General features: G+C 42.5%; 1 protein-coding gene across 2 annotated transcripts in view; it reads left to right on the forward strand.

The window, feature by feature from the left end:
• The window catches only part of FBXW4 (F-box and WD repeat domain containing 4), a 2,126,835-nt gene that overhangs the window by 1,921,580 nt on the left and 183,344 nt on the right, over positions 1 to 21,911 (forward strand). For both annotated transcript variants that reach the window (XM_044056341.1, XM_044056343.1), the window contains one exon: positions 4,359 to 4,500. In XM_044056341.1, coding sequence (XP_043912276.1) covers positions 4,359 to 4,500 — 142 coding nt within the window. The remainder of the gene's footprint in view (positions 1 to 4,358; positions 4,501 to 21,911) is intronic.

Below are 21,911 nucleotides of genomic sequence, written 5' to 3' on the forward strand. Positions count from 1 at the left end.
TTGAGTGTGTGCATGATATGGTGGAATCTAGCACCTGACAAGCAACCTACTGTGACTTTCTCCTTGTCTAGCCTGGTGAGGGGCACATCTGTGTGTCTCATGATAAAGTCTAGACTAGTATGTTGGGTTTGTGGTTGGGCCCTAAAGGCTATGAGACACAGACATCTGTACTATGTGTGATGCTTAGTGCTGTGGGTTGTGATGTGCTTGTGTTTTTGCTTCAAAGGTCTCTTTTGTTTAGGTATTTTTTTGTTGAGACCCCTTATATGTAGGAGTGTGTTGTACGGATGTGGGTGGTGTTAGAGGTGTGTTGTTCGTAGCGTTTGTGCAGACAACCTTCTCAATGGCAGATGTACTGGCTTTTGATTGAGACAGCAAGGATTGTAGGTTCTTAATGTACTTGCATATCTCACATATTGTGTTCCTAGGTGTTAGTAGTAGAGGGTTGTCTATGTACATAGGGCAGTTGCTACACTGTCTCAGGATGTCCTTATCAACCAGACTAGCAGGAGAAACCATAGGAAATTGTCTGTCCATGGTTATCAGAATCTGTGAAAGAGAGGTCAGGAATAGTAGAGTGGGTACTGTCTGGGGAGAGTACCTATAGGTGTGAGTAGGGCCAGATAAAATCAATGCAGTAGCTGCAGGTGAGGGCCTCACTCTCATAGGAGTGCTGGTAAGGGAAAAAAATGTAACTGAGATAACTCGCAAAGGGTTAAAACAGCACAGAGGCGGTGCACAATGAGCAAACAAGCACAAACCCACACAAATGCTGGGTTTAAATACCACAAAAACAAAAGTAAAATAGAAACACTGGAATTGATCAATCAACCCTTGTCCCTGAGCTCTTAGCTCAACACCCTGTGCCAGACCAGTTCCAAACAGTTCACTTACTCCCACTAAGTGCAGGCATGCTGTGGCCAACACAAGATGGCATAGCAGGAAACACAGGAATCACACAAACATATATGAATACAGCAAAACCTGTAACCAGACTATGCTAAAGATATTTAAACTCTGTTTAGGTCAGTTTAACACAGGAGAACAGATACACACTTAAATATAACAGTAGCAAACAAGAGCAAACTGAATTAAACAAATTAACCAATTATCCAATAAAAAAGCTCAAAACTGAGCCCTGTTCCAGCAGTCTTCAATCAGACAAGTTCTAACTGCACAGTCCTGCCAATAGGGTGCAGAGGAACCTTCTCCGAAAAAGATGGCCTGAATTAGTGTTCAAGTTATACAAACAAAGCTCGAGTCAGCAGGTCTGAAATCTAGTCTGTGCTACAGCAAACAGGGTGCACCAATTTTAGAAAGAAGCAGTTCAAATAAGCAGGCACAATAAGCCTTTAACTAGCAATTCACAGCTCAGAAGGACAGAGTATACCCTCTCCTCCCACAACAGTGCAGACCACAAACCTTCCAATGTAAAATAACTGGCCTGAAGCCCAAGTGCTTAAACCAGAACTAAGACACTTTTAGAATAACAGACACTAAGCCTTCAACCAGCAACTCCCAACTTGGAAGGCTGTAAGTTACCTTTCCTGCCACAAGAGTGCAGACCACAAACCTTCTTAATGTAAAACAACTGGCCTGAAGCCCAAGTGCTTAAACCAAAAGGCTTAGAATAACAGTTGCAATTTGATCAGGCTACTAACAAGCAGTAATAAATGCAATTGAGTACTTTTAAGAAAAGGCAACAAAAGCAAAATAAAGTAGGAAGAAAGATAAATACAGTAAACGCAGATGAATAAAGTGCAATTTTTTTCTTTTTTTTTAGGTTAAGTAGGAAGGGATGAAACATGATCATTTAAGGTTGAGAAACTAAGGGGGGGGGTAAGCCTTCCCACATGGTCTCTCTGTACTCAGTAGAATAAGCTGATGAGATGGGACTGGGAGGAGTGACCAAAATTAGATTTATAGTAGGGGTGGGCAACTCAAAAGCCACCAAATTTAAGAACGCAACAAGGACTGGGTGAGTGGGAGGAGGAAAATTATACAAAATAGAAGTGATCAAATCTTAAATAAAGACCTTCAAATCAAAATTAAATGCAGAGATGAGTGATAGAGCAATGCAGACTACACAAACACTTCAGCTAACTACAGATATTTCTAAATGAAAGAGCAATGCTGTCTCTCAGCTCCTTCTACTACTTAACTGATGCTATTCACAGTTTGCAAAGGACATCTCTTGTAACCTTTTTAACTGACCCTAGCCAAGAACTCTTAAAACTCCAACAGAAAAGAAAACTTAAAACAAATGTAATGGTAGAATAAGATACAAAATAGAAGTGATCAAACCTTAAATAAAGAGCTTCAAATAAAAATTAAATGCAGAGATGATTGATACTCAGAGCAATGCAGACCACACAGCACTTCAGCTAACTACAGATATTTTTAAATAAATGAGCAATGCTGTCTCTCAGCTCCTCCCACTACTTAACTGATGCTATTCACAGTTTGCAAAGGACATCTCTGGTAACCTTTTTAACAGACCCTAGCCAAGAACTCTTAAACCTCCAACAGAACAGAAAACTTAAAACAAATATAACGCTAGAATAAGATACAAAATAGAACTTATCAAACCTTAAATAAAGATCTTCAAAGTAAAATTTAAATTACTAGGTTTAAAATGTAAAAGTGTTTAACTGTTTTATTACTCCAGTTCTAGGCAAACTTCTGAGAAATATGTACTTCTTACACAGATATGCTAAAAATTATATTGGTATCTGTTAGTCTGGGAACTTAAGGCAGGTGACAAATAGTGATGTCATCCAGCTGACCCAGCAGTAATGTTTTGATATTAATTTGGGAACTCTCTCAGAGACTGTACATTTTGTATTTGTCTTTGGACCTGGAAACATCCATCTTCAGCACTTCTGCCTTGCTAATAGTAAGTAACTAGGGTACAGTAATCTCTTTTAAATATAGATAGGAATATAGTAAAGATTAGTTTAGATGTTTTCCTTATTTATTTGAGACTGTCCGGCAGTGCTGTTTTAAAATATTTCCTGTGATTCTGAACTCTGTAGTCACTGTGCTGAGTTATTGAATATTGTCTTGTTCTTTTACTATATATTATTAAATATATTTAAACCTTTTAATTGTGACTGGTTTATTTAGAGATATTTAAGCTCTGAGAGTACTTGCATATGTATTTGGTGACACTGTACAGGCCACTCCTAAATAGCCGTAAAAGTATTGGTCACACTAACCATTTGGGTAATAGTAACATTGTTATATTACACAGTAAGATTGGTCACCCTTTGCGAATGGCCTTAAAGTAGCTCATAAGGGGTTCTGGTGGCATTGCTAACTACCTTATGGTCTGGGCAGAAAGGGGCATACCTAGTAAACCTGTGCCAGCCTTTCCCAGGTGTGTGTTTGTGTATAAATCAAATCTCAAAGTGTGTGTGTGTGTGTGTGTGTGTGTGTGTGTGTGTGTGTGTGTGTGTGTGTGTGTGTGTGTGTGTGTGTGTGTGTGTGTGTGTGTGTGTGTGTGCGTGTGTCTGTGTGTGAGCTACTTGGGCAAGGGACACGAAGCACTGGTTGAACAGAGAGAGTGCTGGGAGGACTTGGCCTGGAACCCTGGCTAAGGACTCAACTCTATAGCTGTGCCAGTGGAGAGTATTATTGGGTATCTGGAGAAAGAGCAAGAAACCAGCCCCAGACTGACTGTGATCTCTGTGTGCTCTTAGGAGAAATTGTACTTTACTGCATGTGTACTTGTCATCCTCCTAATGTGTATGTCCCTCACTGGTGCTAGTGGTGAGGATTGAGGCTCCTTGATTACTGGGCCAGTGCAGTGGCATCACACAAACTACCAGACAACTAACACTTCAGTTGTCTAAAACCAACAGCAAGACAAAGGCTGTGCATCATTGCTGCACCTTAAGTTTGCAAATGCCCTGGGAGCAAGTCTTTTGGATTGGCCGAGAATGTAAGCTTTCCAGCTGGGAGATAGTGTTTAATGCAAGTGTTCTAATCTGAGATTTTGAAATGTGACTGTAAGCTCAGTGGCTAAACTTGGTGTAACTGCAGTACAGGTTTCATTAATTTAAATGTAAAACATTTTCTTCACTCCTGATTCTAAAGCACATACATCACCATGTGCTTGTGAATACCTTACTGTGTGTCACTTTCTAACAAGTTTATCACTTCAGGGTGCTGTGGTGATAATTATTTAACATGTCTGCACTTTTTTGATGGATGCTGAGAATCTCAGATCATTTCTTCAGATATTGCATTATAGGTGTTGTGGGTAGTAACATTTTTCTGTTGGTTGGCCAGTTGTAATAACTCATGGAGTTGCACCAGATTGACAGTTTCTGATCCTGTTCATGTACTTTCTACAGGAAGTGTATGGTTGAATGGGAGGAGCCTCATGATAGTGCTTTGTACTGCATACAGACTGACAGAAATAACATGATCGCTAGTGGCTCAGCCTACTATGGAGTGGTACGACTGTGGGATAAAAGACAGTCTTACTGTTTGCAGGTAGGTGCAGCAGAAACACATAGCATCAGTGAATTGCATCTTAAGGCTATGTTTTAAATTAAATTGTATTTGTATTTTTTTCTTTGAAGCAGAATGAAAATTTTACTCCATAAGACTTATACAGTACTTTTGAACCCTGATAACTAACTGTATCTCCTTTGTAAGATTCTAATTTAGTATTGATTTTAGTTTTTTCTTTCAGGTTATCCTACAGTCTGCTGAGTGTAGTTTGTACAAGCAGTTTTAGTGTGATTTATTTTACTCTCACTTTATTAAAACTGCATTTATTTATATTGTTTAAGCTAAGAACTGACTTTTGGCATTGAAATTTTGAATCTTACTGGTGATGAACTTAACCAAGATACTGTTTCTGTGTTAAAACGTGTTTTTTTTAATACCTTCGAATACTGTGAATATCCCTAGATTGATAGTTGACTTCAGGTTATATTTAAGGAAATTAAATCTGAAATTTATTTTTGATAAACTTCCTGAAGTCAGGAGTGAAGTGACAGTCTTCTTCTTCTTTCGGCTTTTCCCGGTTAGGGGTCGCCACAGCGGATCACCTGTCCGCTCATGATTGGCAGTGGAGTTTTACAGTGTTGAGTTGCCAGCCCGGCACCCAACCTTCCACAGAAGGCACACACATGCATGCACACAACCTAGGGCCAATTTAGAGTATCCAATCCACCTACAGCATGTCTTTAGGATGTGGGAGGAAACCGGAGCACCCGGAGGAAACCCACGTGACCACAGAGAGGACATGCAGACTCCACACACAAGGCACCCCAGACGAGGATCGAACTGGAGAACCTGTTGCTGTGAGGTGGCAATGCTAACCACTGCACCACCGTGGCCGCCCCAGGAGTGAAGTGACAGTATGCAAGAAAAATAGCACTTACAATTCTGCTTTAAATTCTACCATTCAAGTCTTTGGCACTCTTTGTGAAAGACAGTTTAGAACTTTGAGTGTAGGACTTTATGTTTCTAACTTGCCAGAAAGAGAAAGAAAGGCCCTGTTTGATTTGAGTAAAAACAAAGAAGTTAGAGTTCTGAAAGCTGACAAGGGGGGCTCATTAGTAGTCATGAAGAATACAGTATATGAATCTGCTATGCTAACCTTACTTCATAATGACAAATGTTACAAAGAAGTTACTAGTGAATTTATTCTTAACTGTTTTCAAAGGGTAGATATGATGCTATTTGATTTATTTTGTGAGATTAGCATAGATTTTGACACATACAGGTTCTTACAGGTTGAATACCCTAAAATGGCAGTTTTGTTCGGTATTCCCAAGGTGCATAAGGACCGTGTTAGCCCTCCTTTTAGACCTATAGTGTCAGCAGCTCATTCTAAAACTGAGCCTATTTCCATTTGGCTAGATAATATACTTAATCCAGTGGTTCAGAAATCAAAGTTCTATCTGCGTGATTCTTGGCATCTATTAGAATTATTAAGTGAACTTAAAAGTTTCTGAAGCTTTTTTCTTTGCCAGTTTAGATGTTACTTCTCTATACACAAGTATAAACCAGGAGGCAGGTTTAGAATACCTGAGAGAATATTTGACACAATATACATCTCTTGGGAACAACACAGTTAACACTGTTTGTACCCTTATGGAGCTGGTTCTCACCAATAATGTTTTCAAATTTGGTAGTAGTTTCTTTCAGCAGATATCAGGTGTTGCCATGGGGTCCATCTTTTGCTAATATTGTCATGGCCCACTGGGAGTTGAGATTTCTTTATGTTTTGCCTTTTTTAGACAATATTTTGTTCTATAGGCGTTACATACATGACTTGATCTTTCTCTGGAAGGGCGATTACAGTAGCTTTCTATCCTTTGTGGAGCATCTGAATTGTAGTACCACCTTTCTTAAATTCACAGTTGGAGGTTTTGGTGAGCCTATACATTTTTTAGATCTTCATTTAACTTTTGAAACTGTGTCAATGAATTTCAAGAGTCAAATATTTAGGAAGGCCACCTTTGTTAACCAGTATCTACACAAGGAAAGCTTACATCCTGTCCATATGAAGGGTGGAGTGGTAAAAGGTCAATTCATACGCCTCAGTAGGTTGACAACTGAACATTCTGTTTTTCTACATGAGGTAGACAAATTGACACAATTATTTCGAGAGAGAGGTTACGATTTAGTTTGGCTTAAGAAGATCATTCAGGAAGTATTAGCACTTAGAAACACTTCTGCTTGTCCCATTTTGAGTATTAGGTCACCCTTAGGGAAGTGTCCCCAAGTGTTCAATGTAAAGACCCTTTTGTTTTTTCTTTAGCTTTTCTCATACCAATATGTAATGAGATGGTATACATCAAGAGAATTTTACTGGATCATTGGAAGGTTATTATGGGAAATACTGAACTCACAAAAATTTTGGTGTAAGACCACATTTTTCTTACAGGAAGACTACCAGTATTAAGCATATTTTGGAAAAAATAAGATGATAGCTGTGAATTCTACATCTAGCTGGCAGTTTTTCCTGTGGAAAATGTAAACAATGTAGATTTATGAGTAATGTGTCCAGCATAGAATTCAAACACATAGGGAAAAGGTTCTGGGCTAAGGATTATTGCACCTATAACACCACCAATATTGTATACTGTGCTACCTGTAATACATGTGACAAATTTTATGTTGGAAAAACTATTAGAGCTTTACATAAAATAATATATGAGCATGTTTTAGCCATTATAAAAAAGGATAGAACTAATGCTTTGGCAGTGCATGCAACAGAATGTTTACGCTTCAAGAAATTTTCTTTCTTTGTATTAGAAAGGGTTAATTCTGATCCTTTTACAGGTGACTATAGGACTTTCTTAGAATGTAAAGAAAGTTTGTGGCAAATAGTTTTGGTTGCTGACGAAACTCCAGGCCTCAATGGCACTATTAACATTAAATGTTTCTTAACCATGGCTAGAAATAGGTAGTTCATTACGTCGACTACCTGTTATTTTAGTGTACAATAATAAGTTTCTTATTTTATTACTTAATACTGTATGTATTACAATATATCATATAGATTATTGTATTTAAATTGGTTATTTTATTTATTTATTTTTTATTTTTATAAGTGGTTAGATTTCTTTAAGAATGTCATGTGATTTAATTGACAACAGTTTATAAATGCATTTTGAATTGGAAAACTGTTTGTTCTGAAGAAGCTCATGTTGATTAAAGTGAGTGAAAGCGCTTAACTGTTAACTCAGTTACGGTCCTGTGTTTGGATTTATTGCTTCCATTGGTGTTCGTTCATTTTTTATCTGGTTTTGAGTTCGTTTTATTTCTATTTTCTCTTTGTAGAACTCTATGTAAGGATGTTTTATGCACAAACCCCGTAATTCTAATATTCTTCTCACTGAGGTAATGGCTACCAAGAATAAAGTCTTCCAAGATAAGAATTTTATATCGCACATGGCAGCAGGCTCAAAGGGATGATGAATCAAAGTTTGTAGGACCAGCGTCAAATTCCACTCCTTTCAAGAAAGTTTTACAGAAACAGTGAGAAATTACATGAATCTTGGAAACCATTATGGAAGTTTGAGTTAGCTGCTAAATGAACCCAAATCATAAAAGCTGATATTCCTGAATGGAGTAAGGTTGATAAATACTCCAACATGGAATTAATCGGAGCTGAAAAGGGTCCAGTCCTATTTCTCAAGATCAAAAAACAAATCTGTTCCATTTACTATAATAAATTTTTCTGGTGGACGGTTTATGGGAAGCCAGAAGTATTTTTCGTACAGGGGAAGATAGGTTATTTTGCCTGGGAATTACCAGAAGTAGAGGTACCAAGCTGTCAGCTTGAGGCTCGATAGGTTTGGGTGGATCAACCCCTGAGGGTGTAACAGTAATCCTGGAGTTGGATCAAGAGTCCATAGTCTGTGAACCAGGTGAGGCCAAAGGAAAGGGAACCGAACTTGTAGGGGCCAATAGGGTGCAATAAGGATTACTGGGCTTCCCAACCAAAGTGCTTCCTTTAGAAATTGTGGAATTAGAGGAAAGCAAGGGAAGGCAAAAAGCAGTCCAGGGGGCCAATCATGTACTAGAGCATCCCACGGGGACTACCCCTGAGAGGGGATTAGGGCAAAGTAGCTGCTGCATTTGTGGTTGGTGGGAGACGCAAATAGATAGCAACAAGGCTGACCCCAGCGACGGAAAATCTCCGTCTCTACTTTGGGATTGAGGGACCAGTCATGAGGCAGGAGAATGCACCTGCTCAGCTTGTCCACAAATATGATGGAATTCCCTGGAATGTGCATTGCAACTAGAAAGCGGTTGGAGGCTATCGGCCATTGTCAAACTCTCATGGCTTCCCAACACAACAGGTAGGACCTGGTTCCCCTGTTTGTTGATATACCAGATGACTGACATGTCTGACTGGATAGCAGTTGTCCCCAACAGGAGGACAGATTGGAATGCTTGCAATGCCAGAAGCACAGCCCTCAATTCTAGGACATTGATAGGCAAATTGGTCTCTAAGGGAGACCACGTGCCTTGGACTGTCTTTCCCTGAAAAAGCCCCCCACCCCCACCCCATCAGGGACATGTCCATGGTCACTATGGTCTTGGGCTGAGAGGGTGAGAAGGGATGACTCCATAATTCCATTTCTGGCTTCATCCAACAATTCAGATCTTGCTTGCAGCAGTTCGTTATGCGGATTGTGTAGGACATGGGATGTGTCAATAGGGACCACTGTGATGCTAGGAGCCATTGTAGTAATCTCATATGGAAAAAAGACAAAAGGAAAAACTGTTGCAAAACACGAAGATGCCAAACAGGAACAGAAGGATGAGCCACATCAGATCTGATGAAGTTCTGAAGTGGTCAGGACGAAAGCGCTTATAATTTGTTTTATTCTCTTCAATAAAGTCTAGAATTGGTTTTATTGTATTTGGCTTGAATAGGTGCATTTTTTACTGTGGAGTGGCTCATCCTTTTGTTCCTGTTTGGCATCTTCGGGTTTTGCAATAATCTCATATGGAGTCTTACTAGAGGAGCTATAGCAATTGTTGTTGCCATTGAACCCAGCAGTTGAAGGACTGAGTGAGCTGGGCCTTTGTCCTGAGAGAGTATTACTCAGAGTTGAGATCTTAGTCTCTGAAGCCTGTGAAGAGTAAGGGCTACCAGGCAAGACCTTGTGTCGAATGTTGCTCCTATGAATTCTAAGCTTTAAGTAGGTACTAGTTTTGACTTCTCTTCATTTATTGAGATCCTTAAGAGTCATGCTAGCTGTAGAGTGGAGTGCAAGGTGATATGGAAACACCCGAAATCATTGCAGTCTCAAATGAGCTGTTACTACTGCCATACATTTGGTGAACACTCTGGGGGCTATGGAGAGACCAAAGGGCAGTGCTTAAAACTGGTAGTGATTGGCTCCCAGCCAGAAGTGGAGATATCTTCTGGAGCATTTGTCCATTTTTATATGGTAATACTTATCCTGAATATCTGTCGAGCACATCTAGTCATCTTTTTCCAGAAATGGGAGGATAGACTGAACCATGACCATCCGGAATTTGGTCTGTCTGACAAACATGTTTAGGATACTGAGGTCCAAAATTGGCCTCCAGTCCCCTGTCTTTTTTGGCACTAAAAAGAACCTTGAGTAAAGTCTGGATTCTATCTGGTCTGGTGGGACTGTCTGGATGACTCTTTTTTGGAGCAACTTTTGAATTTCTTGTTCTGCTGTGTCCCTCTGACTGGGTGGAACATTGGGTATTTCCCTTTGCAGCCTCAGGTAAAAATCGAAGGGAATGTGATAACTTCTGGTAATTATCATCCATACCCAAGAATCTTTTGTTATGGAATGCCAGGCTAAGTGGTGCAGAGAGAATCATCCCCTGACTACTTCCAGAGGCAAGCAATCAGGCTGCTCTTCAGGAGCGCTGATAGGGCTGCCTAGAAAGGGAATCTCTGGACCCCTGCTTACGTGGACCACCTCTGCCTTGGAGGGGGTGTCTTCCTGATGAGTTCTCCCCTCTGCCCCCAGGAGAAAACTCACCACTTGTGTCACAGAAAGGCCCTTGGGATTTCCTGAACCACATTTTTCCACAACCTCTGATTTCTAGAGTAGGATCATTGGGAAGAGGAAAAATTTACACCCACAGCAGATAGGGTCTTGCTGTCCTTCTCACACCTGGTTAGTGTGTCTTTAACTTTTGGACTGAAGAGAGAGGAAGCATCAACAGGAGTGTTGATGAAGGAAGACTTGTAAGGGTCTGCAAAGTCACACAAGCACATCCAGGCATGACGTCTGATGACAAAGCCTGCACCCGCTGCTCTGGCCACCCCTTTGGTTGTATGTGCAATCAACCGCATGGACGAGTTAGATATGGATTCCAGGTTGGCAAGCTTTGAAGCAACTTTGTCACGTATCTAATCAGACACTGCTCCTGCCAATGTTCCTGAGAGTTCCGAGATCAGATCTTTCTGAAGGTGGGTAAAATGTGCCAAATAGTTCAACGACCGTATGGCAAAGGTCACTGAAGCATAAACCCACTTCTCCAATCTGTCCATCATCCAAGACTCACTGTTTGGAGGATGGACAGCAGGACTCTCTTCTGCGAGTTCTTTCCTCGTGACTGCCACCACAACCACAGCATCTACTGCCATCCCTTTAGACCAATGGAGCTGATCCTCTGGAGGGGAGAGTGTTTTGTCCGGTCTCTGGGAGATTGGCTCAGCAGTGTCAGGGGCCTTCCAGGCACGCTGCACGATGAGCTTGACCAAGTCATCCACAGGTGGAGTCACCCAGGAAATAGAGGGTTGAGCATGGAAAGCCTGCAAGAATACAGATTCCTCAGAGGAAGGGTTGGTGGGCTTCCAGTCACCCCTCTGTTTCAAGATCTCTAGTATGTCTCCAAAGGAGACATCCTTAGGGGGCGATCTTGGGGACCCTTCCCCCTCAACGTAATCTATACCTTCGGTGAGAGATTCTTCAGGAGAATCAATGTGCTTCCATTTGCGTGATCTCTTATGGGGTGGCTCTTCAGAGGTAATATCTGAAAAGGACTCCAAAGAGAGGGTGCCCTGCAGTATTTTATCTTGCTGCTTCCATGCTCGATGTCCCAGTATAGTGGACTGTATCAGCTGTGAACCAGAGGACATGTATATGTGACATTTCACCATCGAAGGGGCCAACTGCGAGCCTGCTGAGGTGAGTGTCCTCTCCAAAACCTGGAGGGTAAGCCAAGAGGGATGGGAGCCGGGAACCGAGAAAGACAACCTTGGAACCTGGGTCACACCCTGCTTTCGAGGAGCCTGCCTCCAGGAAAGGAGCCACAAGAGGACTTGGAGCTGCCAAAGCAACCTGAAAACCATAGACGGCGCTGGAGAAAAAATCAGTGCCATACTAGAGGTCATGGTGCAGACAGACCAGTCACGGTCTCAAAGGTGAATTGGCTCTGACTGAGCCGTGGTCCTAAGGGTAGGTTCCGAAACCACGGTAAGATCTACCAGTGGAACTGAATAAGCTGGCACTGGCATAGGCATCGACATTGAGGGCTCCCAGACATGCGAGGAGGTTGAATGAGGAACCTAGGTTGGAGTCTGTGGAGAAAAACCCTCAGCTCCATGTGGGAGGGAGGTCCCAGATGGAGTTGAGATGCCTCTGGTCGCCAGGAGCTGACCCACAAGTCTCACTCCATCAAGCTCCGAAAGGCTCGTGGTGAAAGGGTTGACATCCCCGATGCAGATTCAGGCCAGTCAGGAATGGACGTATCTGTTGTCCAACAAAGGGGTCAATTGACGAAGAATATCGGGTCCTGGCCAGTGTTTCGACTTTCGGCACTATGGTTGGAAGACCAGAAGGTTGTGATGATGAGGGGGAAGTGACTAGTTTTAAGGGAGAGGCTATTGTTGGTGCTAAGAGAGTCTGTGGTACCATTGAAGGGGTCGGTACCATGGGAATAGTAGTGGTTGTCGGTTCCGTAGTCAAGGGCGGCACCGGGATGGAGTTTTAAACTCCAGTGCCAAGGTAGGTGTCGAAGTCATTTTGGCATGTTTTGGTTCTGTATGAACCTGAGCCTTAGTGGTTTTTGATTCCTGGGACTGAGGAGATGATAGCACTGAATGGCTCTTCTTCTTCATCTCTCTTTTAGGAGGGGTTGAGACCTCTGCCTCAGATAAAGCCTCCAAGAAAGGGGTTTTCAAGAGACCGTGTAAGATTAATTTGTTCTTGCGCTCAGCTAAGGTGCAGGCACTAAAGCCCCTACAGAGCTCGCACAGAGGTTGAACCTTCAAATGTGGTACTCCTAGGCAATAGACACAGGAGAGATGCCCAGTTTGGCATCTTCCTGCAACATTTATCACACTGTTTAAAACCAGTAGTACCCTTCTTATCAGCAATTATGAAAAATCCAGTTGACAACAATTAAACAGTAATCAAACAGTACTTAAACAGTAATTAAACAAGAAGACAAGATTGGCCGAGAATGTAAGCTTTCCAGCTGGGAGATAGTGTTTAATGCAAGTGTTCTAATCTGAGATTTTGAAATGTGACTGTAAGCTCAGTGGCTAAACTTGGTGTAACTGCAGTACAGGTTTCATTAATTTAAATGTAAAACATTTTCTTCACTCCTGATTCTAAAGCACATACATCACCATGTGCTTGTGAATACCTTACTGTGTGTCACTTTCTAACAAGTTTATCACTTCAGGGTGCTGTGGTGATAATTATTTAACATGTCTGCACTTTTTTGATGGATGCTGAGAATCTCAGATCATTTCTTCAGATATTGCATTATAGGTGTTGTATAGGTATACAAACACGCACATAGAAAAGGAAGGATTTTTTTTTTTTATTTACCAACAGTGGTAAGTAGAAAGTATACCCAAAGGGTAAAGAGAATACCAGTGATGGTATTTAAATTACCAAAAGGTAAGGGGAAGGGAAGAGCCTATACCAACGATGGCATGAAAAAATACCAACAAGGTGAAAGGAAGGAAAAATTCACTCACACAGGAAGGGAACTATCACTAACTATAAACAATTAAGATATAGGAGGATTATAGAAGATTAGGTTCTCCCGTTCAATTCTCGGCTTGGCTTGGGAGTGCCTTCTGTGTGGAGTCTGCATGTCTTCCCCACGGTTGGGTAGTGTTCGAAAGACATGTGTGCGTAAATGGGCATGCCTTAGTTGAAGGTTGGGCGTCAAGCTGGCACCTTGGCATTTCGTAAAAAAATCTACTGCCAATCATTAGCGGACCGTAGTTCTGCTGTGGTGACCCCTTACCGGGAAAAGCCGAAAGACAAACAACATAAAGGTAAATTTGCAAAAATTAAGAGAAAAACGAAACAGCTTGAGAGCTGGCCTGATGCATCTTGAAACTCTAAGCGGCAAATGAAATCTAAGGAGATGAGGAGAGGGGCACTATGGGTAACCTTAGCTCGAGAGTTTTTGGCTGGCTTGAGCTTGTTATATCGGTTTAGTCAGTTCCAAGGACGGAACCAAGACCCATCCATCATGAATGAATGGAGATTAACAACATCAGATCTTTTGTTATATTACCAAAATTAAAAAAAAATGTCAGAAATAAAACTGAAAATGTAAAGTAAAGTAACAAGAGAAAAAAGCTTGTTATATGTAATAAATAGATACATTTTCTTCCTGATAACATTTGTACCAGAGTGCTGGCTTACCATTTATTATTAAATAAAGGCATTTTTCATTTCATCTCAAAAGATAACTGTTATAGAATGTTTCATTTGCAAAAATAAATGTAAACCTGCTTTATAATATGGGAAGATAAGAACAATACTAGGCAAGCAATCAAGTAGGCAATAAAGTGCCTAATCATACACACCCTCAAGAAGGCACACACATAATTTCTTGCTGCCTTTTTCAAACACTTAATAGTGTTCACCTCCCAAATCGAGCAAGGCTGTATATGATAGCCCTGGTGTAAATTTAGTTCTACTCATACAGTAATCAAGACTAGCCTAAAAGGTAGTCACAGTAGTAATGTGACCTGCAATACCATAGGCTGGGGACACATTAAGTTCAGAGCTTATCCCTTCCAAGAGTCTCATTTATTTGTTGGTTTAGAGTTAGTTCACTAGTACAGGTGTTTGAAGAGCCACTGATTTTGTGAAGAAGTAGGAGGTAAATTGGACTGGGTCTTTCATAACGCAAAAAGTAAGTCACAAGTCACCTCAGAGCAGCCTTTATCCTATTGAATAGAATGAGAGTCATGCTAATCTATCAGGATAGTTATAAGGATTTATGTACTTTAATTTTCTCAGTTAGAAATCCTTAAGGCCTTTCCAGTTGAGCAATATGCTTAAATTCCTGTGTACCAAAGGTAGCATTGTATTCAATGATGGGTCTGATATGGGAAATGTACAATGGTAGGATAACTTCTTTGGATCTTGAAGACATTTCCTTGGAAATTAAATGGGCCAGAGAGAAGGATTTCCTGGCAGTGGTAGAAATATGATGATCATGAGACAGACAGAGAGAGAGAGAGAGACACACACAGACAGACAGATAGATGTTCACATAAATACCCAAGTCACCTAGACTTTATCTAAATGAAGAGGAGTACCATTTATAGCATATTAAGTGGGGGCGGCTTTTTTGCCAAATGCTACTATACTACATTTTTTGCATTTAGCTTGAGAATGATGTTCTTCGTGTTTCACTGTTGCAGTCATCACATTTGGGTTATCCCTGCCAGGGTAGCCTTTAGTCGGCCTGAATACCAGAGGCTTAACATTTCTGTGTCAGTTGCTGTTGCTCCAGGACTGACGTCAGGTCATTAGTGTTATAAATTAAGGCAGACGGCACCATTACTTCAGTCTTTCTTGCCGAGGAGCCTGAAGCAGAAACAATTTGCACGAGTGCCGGTCGGCCGCTACCTGAGTTTTTCGTTTCCGAAATTGAAGTTGAAATCTTCTAAAGTTAAGTACCCCATTGGGGATCCTTTTTTCTTGCTCTAACCGATGTCAGAAAAAGTTAACAATTGTCTCGCCTGTGGAAAGCAAATACCACACCGAGATTTTCATTCTTACTGTGTCATTTGCTTAGGCCCAGACCACGACGTCCCCCACTGTCACTTTTGTGCTCTTTTCAATGCCAGAACTATATGTCGTTGGGCACTTATTGTAGCAAGATATTTTTGCTCTCAGTCCTCGAATTCCGATATGACTTTGGTAAGCCATCCAACAGCAGATCTGCCAAAAAAACATAAAGATAAAGACGGAGACAGACCGCACAGGTCCAAAACTGCCAACGACGCTTCCGTTAAGCTAGTCATCAGTTCTCCGGTCCTCAGTGAGGTGCTTTTGCAGCCCCTGATGCCTGCTTCTGTGGATTCGCAGGCCACTACCGAGACCCTTTCGGAGTCCGGTATGCCGTGAGACTCTTCATCGACTAAGGATCCTGCGGATGTCTCTACCTTGGATGAGTCTGGAGCTGCTGAGCAGCCACCGGCTTCTGAGGAAGTACTTCGCACTACCGATTTTCGACACAGACTGATGACTTCTTTCACGTCTACCATTCTTTCGAAAACTACCGAGTTTCTAAGGCCCAGGGTACGAACCACACCCAAAAAACTGACGATCCAACCTCTGGCACCTGCTTCCTTGCCTCAGTCTCAGATGCTTAAAATGGCAGAAGACCTTATAATGCTTATTAGGGGAAGCCAGGCTACCCCTTCCAAAAGAAAAAGAGATTTGTCCCCAGAAGTTTTATCTGAACAGGAGTCCAATGACTCTGATGCATCTGATTATGAAGATATGCAACCCCTGTCAGCTTATGAAGATTCTGATGCAGAGGAATCCATCCCTTCAGCCTCTCCACCCAAGGATTTCTCCTTTGGGGAAACCCTACATACCTTAAGGGAACATTTCCAATGGGACTGTCAGGACTACCCTCAGTCAAAAAAGACACTCAGGGAATTCCTAGATCTTCTACAGCACAGACCTCTGACTATTCCTCCTGTCCTGGATGTTGTGGATGATGTTTTTATGGAATCCAGTTTGACTCCTGCCACCCTCCCTCCTGCTACCAGGAAACCAGACTGGTACTATAGAGTCCCTGACTCTCACAAATTTCTATTCAAAAATCCTACTGCTGACCCCGAGGTTATCTCTCAAGGACCTAAAGGAATTAAAGTAACTTCTGCTAAGAATCCCGCCCCCTCAGATAGGGATTCCCGAGCATTAGACAGATGGCGTAAAAAGTATACACCTCTGCTACTCTTGCTATTAGAGCACTAAATTGTCAGTTCCATATGCTGAAATATCAGCAACATACCATGGAACTCCTCAAACAAAAAATATCTTCCTTTACTGCTTGTGCAGAAAATAGAGTTACAAGAGTTAATGCATTCTGCAAGTCAAGTAACTAAGCACACCTTACAATGTGGTTTTGACATCCTAGAAGCATCTTGCAGGGCAGCAGTCACTGGTTCAGTCCTTAGAAGGCATGCTTGGCTAAAGGAACAGCCCTTGCCAGACCATGTCAAATCCAAATTATTGGATACCACTGCACAAATACAACTTATTTGGCACCAAGGCAGAGGAGGTCTTAAAAAAGATGGAAGAAAAAGCTAAATCTGTGCAGACAGATAAAGACTTCTTGCAGGTCCAGCCACCGAGATTCATCAGGCATTGTCCCTCCAAGGTCCTTTCCTGCCCCCTCCAGGTCAGCTCAGCCCAGACCCTGGGGAAGCAGGCCCCCCAGACAGCAGCCTCAGGGAATGCAGAGATCTAAGCAATGGAGTTCCTTGTCTTCAAAAGCTCTTGCCCCTAGGAGGAAAACTCTCCTTCCATGCAAGCACCTGGGCCACCATTACCAATGACCGCTGGGTCCCTCAACATAGTATCCCAGAGATATAAATTTTATTTCCACACTCTACCAACCCCAAAAGGGTTCCCAGATCTTCCCCCAAACCAGTGGCAGAGTCCAAAAAGCAAGTCCTTTCCCTGCTCTCGATGAGGGCAATAAAGCATGTTCCTGCAGAACAGGTAGGCCAAGGTTTCTACTCCAGATTCTTCCTGGTATCCAGAAAAGAGGGCACTTGGTGCCCCATTCTCGATCTATCCATTCAAAGCACTTTCCTGGTGATACTAAATTCAAAATGCTCACCCTCCAGCAACTTCTTCCTATGCTCTTCAAGGATGCTTGGTTAGCCACCCTAGACCTAAAAGAGGCCTACCTATACATCCCAATCAGGAAATCATGCAGGAAATATCTCCGTTTCAGGGCGGGATTACTGCACTTTCATTTCTCTACGCTTCCCTTTGGCTTATCCACTGCTCCCAGAGTTTTCACAAAATGCCTGGCTCCCGCAATTGCTTTTTGCAGACAGAGAAATATTCAAATGTACCCATAATTAAATGGCTGCCTGATTCAGGCAGACAGTCAGGAAAAGCTGCTAAAGCACTTGACCTTTGTAAAGGACCTGCTGACCTCCCTGGGATATACTATCAATGAAAAGAAATCCAAACTAGTACCCACGCAAAACATTGTATTCCTGGGAGCAAGCCTGGACACGGCATCCCAGATGGCATTTCTTACACCAGAAAAACAAACCTACCTGACAACCTACTTCTCTCAACTAGCCACCAGACCCCAGTTATCCACAAGGAAAATCCTGCAAGCTCTGGGGTTCATGGCTTCTTGCATTCTACTCATTCCATATGCCGGACTGCATGTAAGGAAACTACAGTGGTACCTAAAAAGCCTTTGGTGTCAACACTCTCAAGACCTAGAAACTCTTATACCAATGATACCATGCTTAAGGAAAGATTTCCTTTGGTGGACAGCAGCATGCAACCACAACAGGGGACTACCCTTCTCACAACCCCACTCTGCCCAGACCCTCACCACAGATGCATCAAACTATGCCTGGGGTGCACACCTGGATGGCAGGTGCATTCAGGGCCATCTGCACATCAACCAAAAAGAGATGTTAACTGTTCAGCAAGCTCTGACAGCCTTCAGACCCCTACTCTCCCCAGGGCCTCGATTGATCAAAACAGACAACACCACTGTGATGTGGTACATCAACAAGCAGGGAGGGACTCACTCATACCCTCTGTGCAAGCTCGCCATGACCCTTTGGCACTCAGCCTCAGCCATGCAACTACACCTGCTAGCACAATTCTGGCCAGGCTCTCTGAACTCTCTGGCAGACAACTTAAGCAGAAATCTTCTGGACCCACATGAGTGGCAGCTAGACCAAAGAACCTTCACCCTTGTAACCCAGAAATGGGGCACCCTGAAGGTCGACCTCTTTGCTTTCCACTCCAACCATCAGCTCAGCATATTCTGCACCAGGGAACCTCACAGCAAGGCCTGGAAAGTGGATGTTCTATCCTTCCAGTGGGTCAACCTCTCAGTCTATGCATTTCCCTGTCTACTACTCATTACAAGGGTACTGCTCAAAATAAGGGAGGAAAAACAGAGGAGAATCCTGATTGCCCCAGACTGGCCATGCTAGCACTGGTACCCTCTGCTGCGAAGCCTGTCACCACTGCCACCATGACATCTCCCACAGATCCCAACACTGCTAACCCAGAGGAATGGAGAATTCATGCATCTCCAATTGCAGACCCTCAATCTGGCAGCCAGGCTTATTCCCTGACCACTGCACAAGCTGCCAATCTAAGCAAACAAGTTCTAGATGTTATACGTGAGGCCAGACGCCCTAGCACTACAAAGTCTTATGCTGACAAGTGGAAAAGGTTTTGCACCTGGATCCAGGCTAAGGGAGCTGGAACTGCACAGCCCTCCCTACCTCTCATCCTGGATTACCTGGCTGACCTACTACACAGGGGTCTGTCCTTCTCTTCCATTAAAATTCATACCTCTGCCATCTCTGCTCATTTCAGCACAGAGCCACCTCTTTTCTCCCACCCTCTCATCAAACAGTTCCTAAGAGGGGCTGTGAGGCCACCCAGAAGAGCACCTAACCCAGCTTGGGACCTTAATTTTGTTTTGGAAAAACTCACCCTGCCCCCCTTTTAACCAGCAGCGTCAGCAGAGTTAAAATTCCTCTCTTGGAAGACAGCCTTGCTTCTGGCCATCACTTCAGCTAGAAGAGTATCCAAGCTACAAGCATTAATGGCTGTAGAGCCCTTCATCATTTCCCACATGGACAGGGTCTCCCTCAGGACTAACCCATCCTTCATGCCAAAAGTGGTGTCCAGCGTGGCTCTCAACCAATCCATTCATTTGCCCACCTTTTCCCCTAACCCACAAAACAAGGGGGGGAAATGATACTGCACTCTCTAGATGTGCACAGACAGCTCAGATTCTACCTAGACAGGACTAAATCATTTAGTAAGACTGATCAATTGTTTGTCAGCTTTGCTACAGGAGCAGAGGGCAAGGCCATATCCAAACAAACCATTTCCAAATGGATAGCACACTGCATACATTTCTGCTACAATCAGCACGGGAAACCTCCCCCCAAGGGGGTCAGGACACATTCTGCCAGAGCAACCTCCAACTCTGCAGCTTTCCTCAGAGGAGTCCCCACCAGGGACATCCTGGAGGCTGCAACATGGACATCTGTTCATACCTTCACCAAGTATTACCACCTGCCTATCTTCTTCAAATCCAGGGCAGGCTTTGCCACAGCAGTCTTGCAGGGCATCCTAGCCAGCACCCAGTCTTCTTGACTGCCTCCAACCTTTTCTTCAGCTTTGGGAATCAACCCAAATGTGATGACTGCAACAGTGAAATACAAAGAGCATAGTATAGTTGTGTACACTTACCATAAATGTAGATGTTCGAGTGTATTCACTATTGCAGTCCTGGTTTCCCTCCCTCCATCCCCATTGTCTCTTTCTCCAAATTTCTCTCTCTCTCTATCCTTACAAGGATGTTTTTTTTATTTACTTTCTACTGGTGGTGTTCTTCCACTATAACCTAGCTCCCTCTTGGGGGCTCCTGACAGGGCAAGAAAAACTGATGTAATGGCGTTGGCTGCCTTAATTTATAACACTGACGACCTGACATCAGTCCTGGAGCAACAGCAACTGATGCAGAAATACTACACCTCTGGTATTTGGGCCGACTGAGGGCTACCCTGGAAGGGATAACCCAAATGTGATGACTGCAACAGTGAATACACTCATACATCTACATTTATGGTAAGTGTACACAACTGTACTTTTTTGATATACCAGGTATGTGTACAGTGGATATAAAAAGTGTACACCCCCCTGTTAAAATGCCATTTTTTGTGATATAAAAAATGAGACCACAATAAATCATTTCAAAACCTTTCCCACCTTTAATGTAACCTATAACCTGTACAATTCAATTGAAAGACAAACAAATCTGATAGGGGAAAAATATAAAATATAAAAAAAATACAATACGGTGGTTGCATAAATGTGCACACCCTTAAACTAATACTTTATTGCATGTGCACACTCTTAAACTAATACTTTATTGAAGCACCTTTTGATTTAATTACAACTTTCACTCTTATTGGGTACACAGCTGCCATCAAGTCAAGGCACTCTGATTAACCCCAGATGAAGTTGAGCTGTCCTACTAGGATTTTCCTGACATTTACTCAGTTGCCTACTACAGAAAAAGCCATGGTTCACATAGAGTTTACAAAGCATCAAAGGGATCTCATTGTTGAAAGGTATCAGTCAGGAGAAGGATACAAAACATTTCCACAGCATTGGATATACCATGGAACACAGTGAAGACAGTCATCAAAAAGTGGAGAAAATATGGGACAACAGTGACGTTGCAAAGACCTGGATGTCTCTCCACAGTTGATGAAAAGACAAGACAAAAACTGGTCAGGGAGGCTGCCAAGGTACCTACAGCAACACTGAAGGAGCTGCAGGAATTTCTGGCAAGTACTGGTTGTGTACTAAATATGACAACAATCTTCCGTATTCTCCATATGTCTGGACTATGGGGTAGAGTTGCAAGACAGAAGCCTTTTTTACACAGAAAAACATCAAGGCCCAGCTAAAATTTGGAAAACAATACATCAAGTCTCCCAAAAGCATGTGGGAAATGTGTTATGGTGTGAGACGAAGGTTGAACTTTTTGGCCACAATTCCAAAAGGTCCATTTGGCGCAAAAACAATACTTCCCATCACCAAAAGAACACATCCCCACAGTGAAGCATGGTGGTGGCAGTATCATGCTTTGGGGTTGCTTTTCTTCAGCTGGAAATGGGGCTTTAGTCAAGGTGGAGTGAATCATGAACAGTTCCAAATACCAGTCAGTTTTGGCCCAAAACCTTCAGGTGTCTGCTAGAAAGATGAAGATGAAAAGGAATTTCACCTTTCATCACGACAATGAACCAAGCATACATCCAAATCAAAATAAGGATGGCTTCTCCAGGAGAATATTAAAGTTTTGTAATGGCCCAGCCAGAGCCCAGACCTAAATCCAATAGAAAATCTGTGGGGTGACCT

This window comes from Protopterus annectens, chromosome 14.part0 (genome assembly GCF_019279795.1).
Source record: "Protopterus annectens isolate FY-2018-M chromosome 14.part0, PAN1.0, whole genome shotgun sequence".
NCBI lineage: Eukaryota > Metazoa > Chordata > Ceratodontiformes > Protopteridae > Protopterus > Protopterus annectens.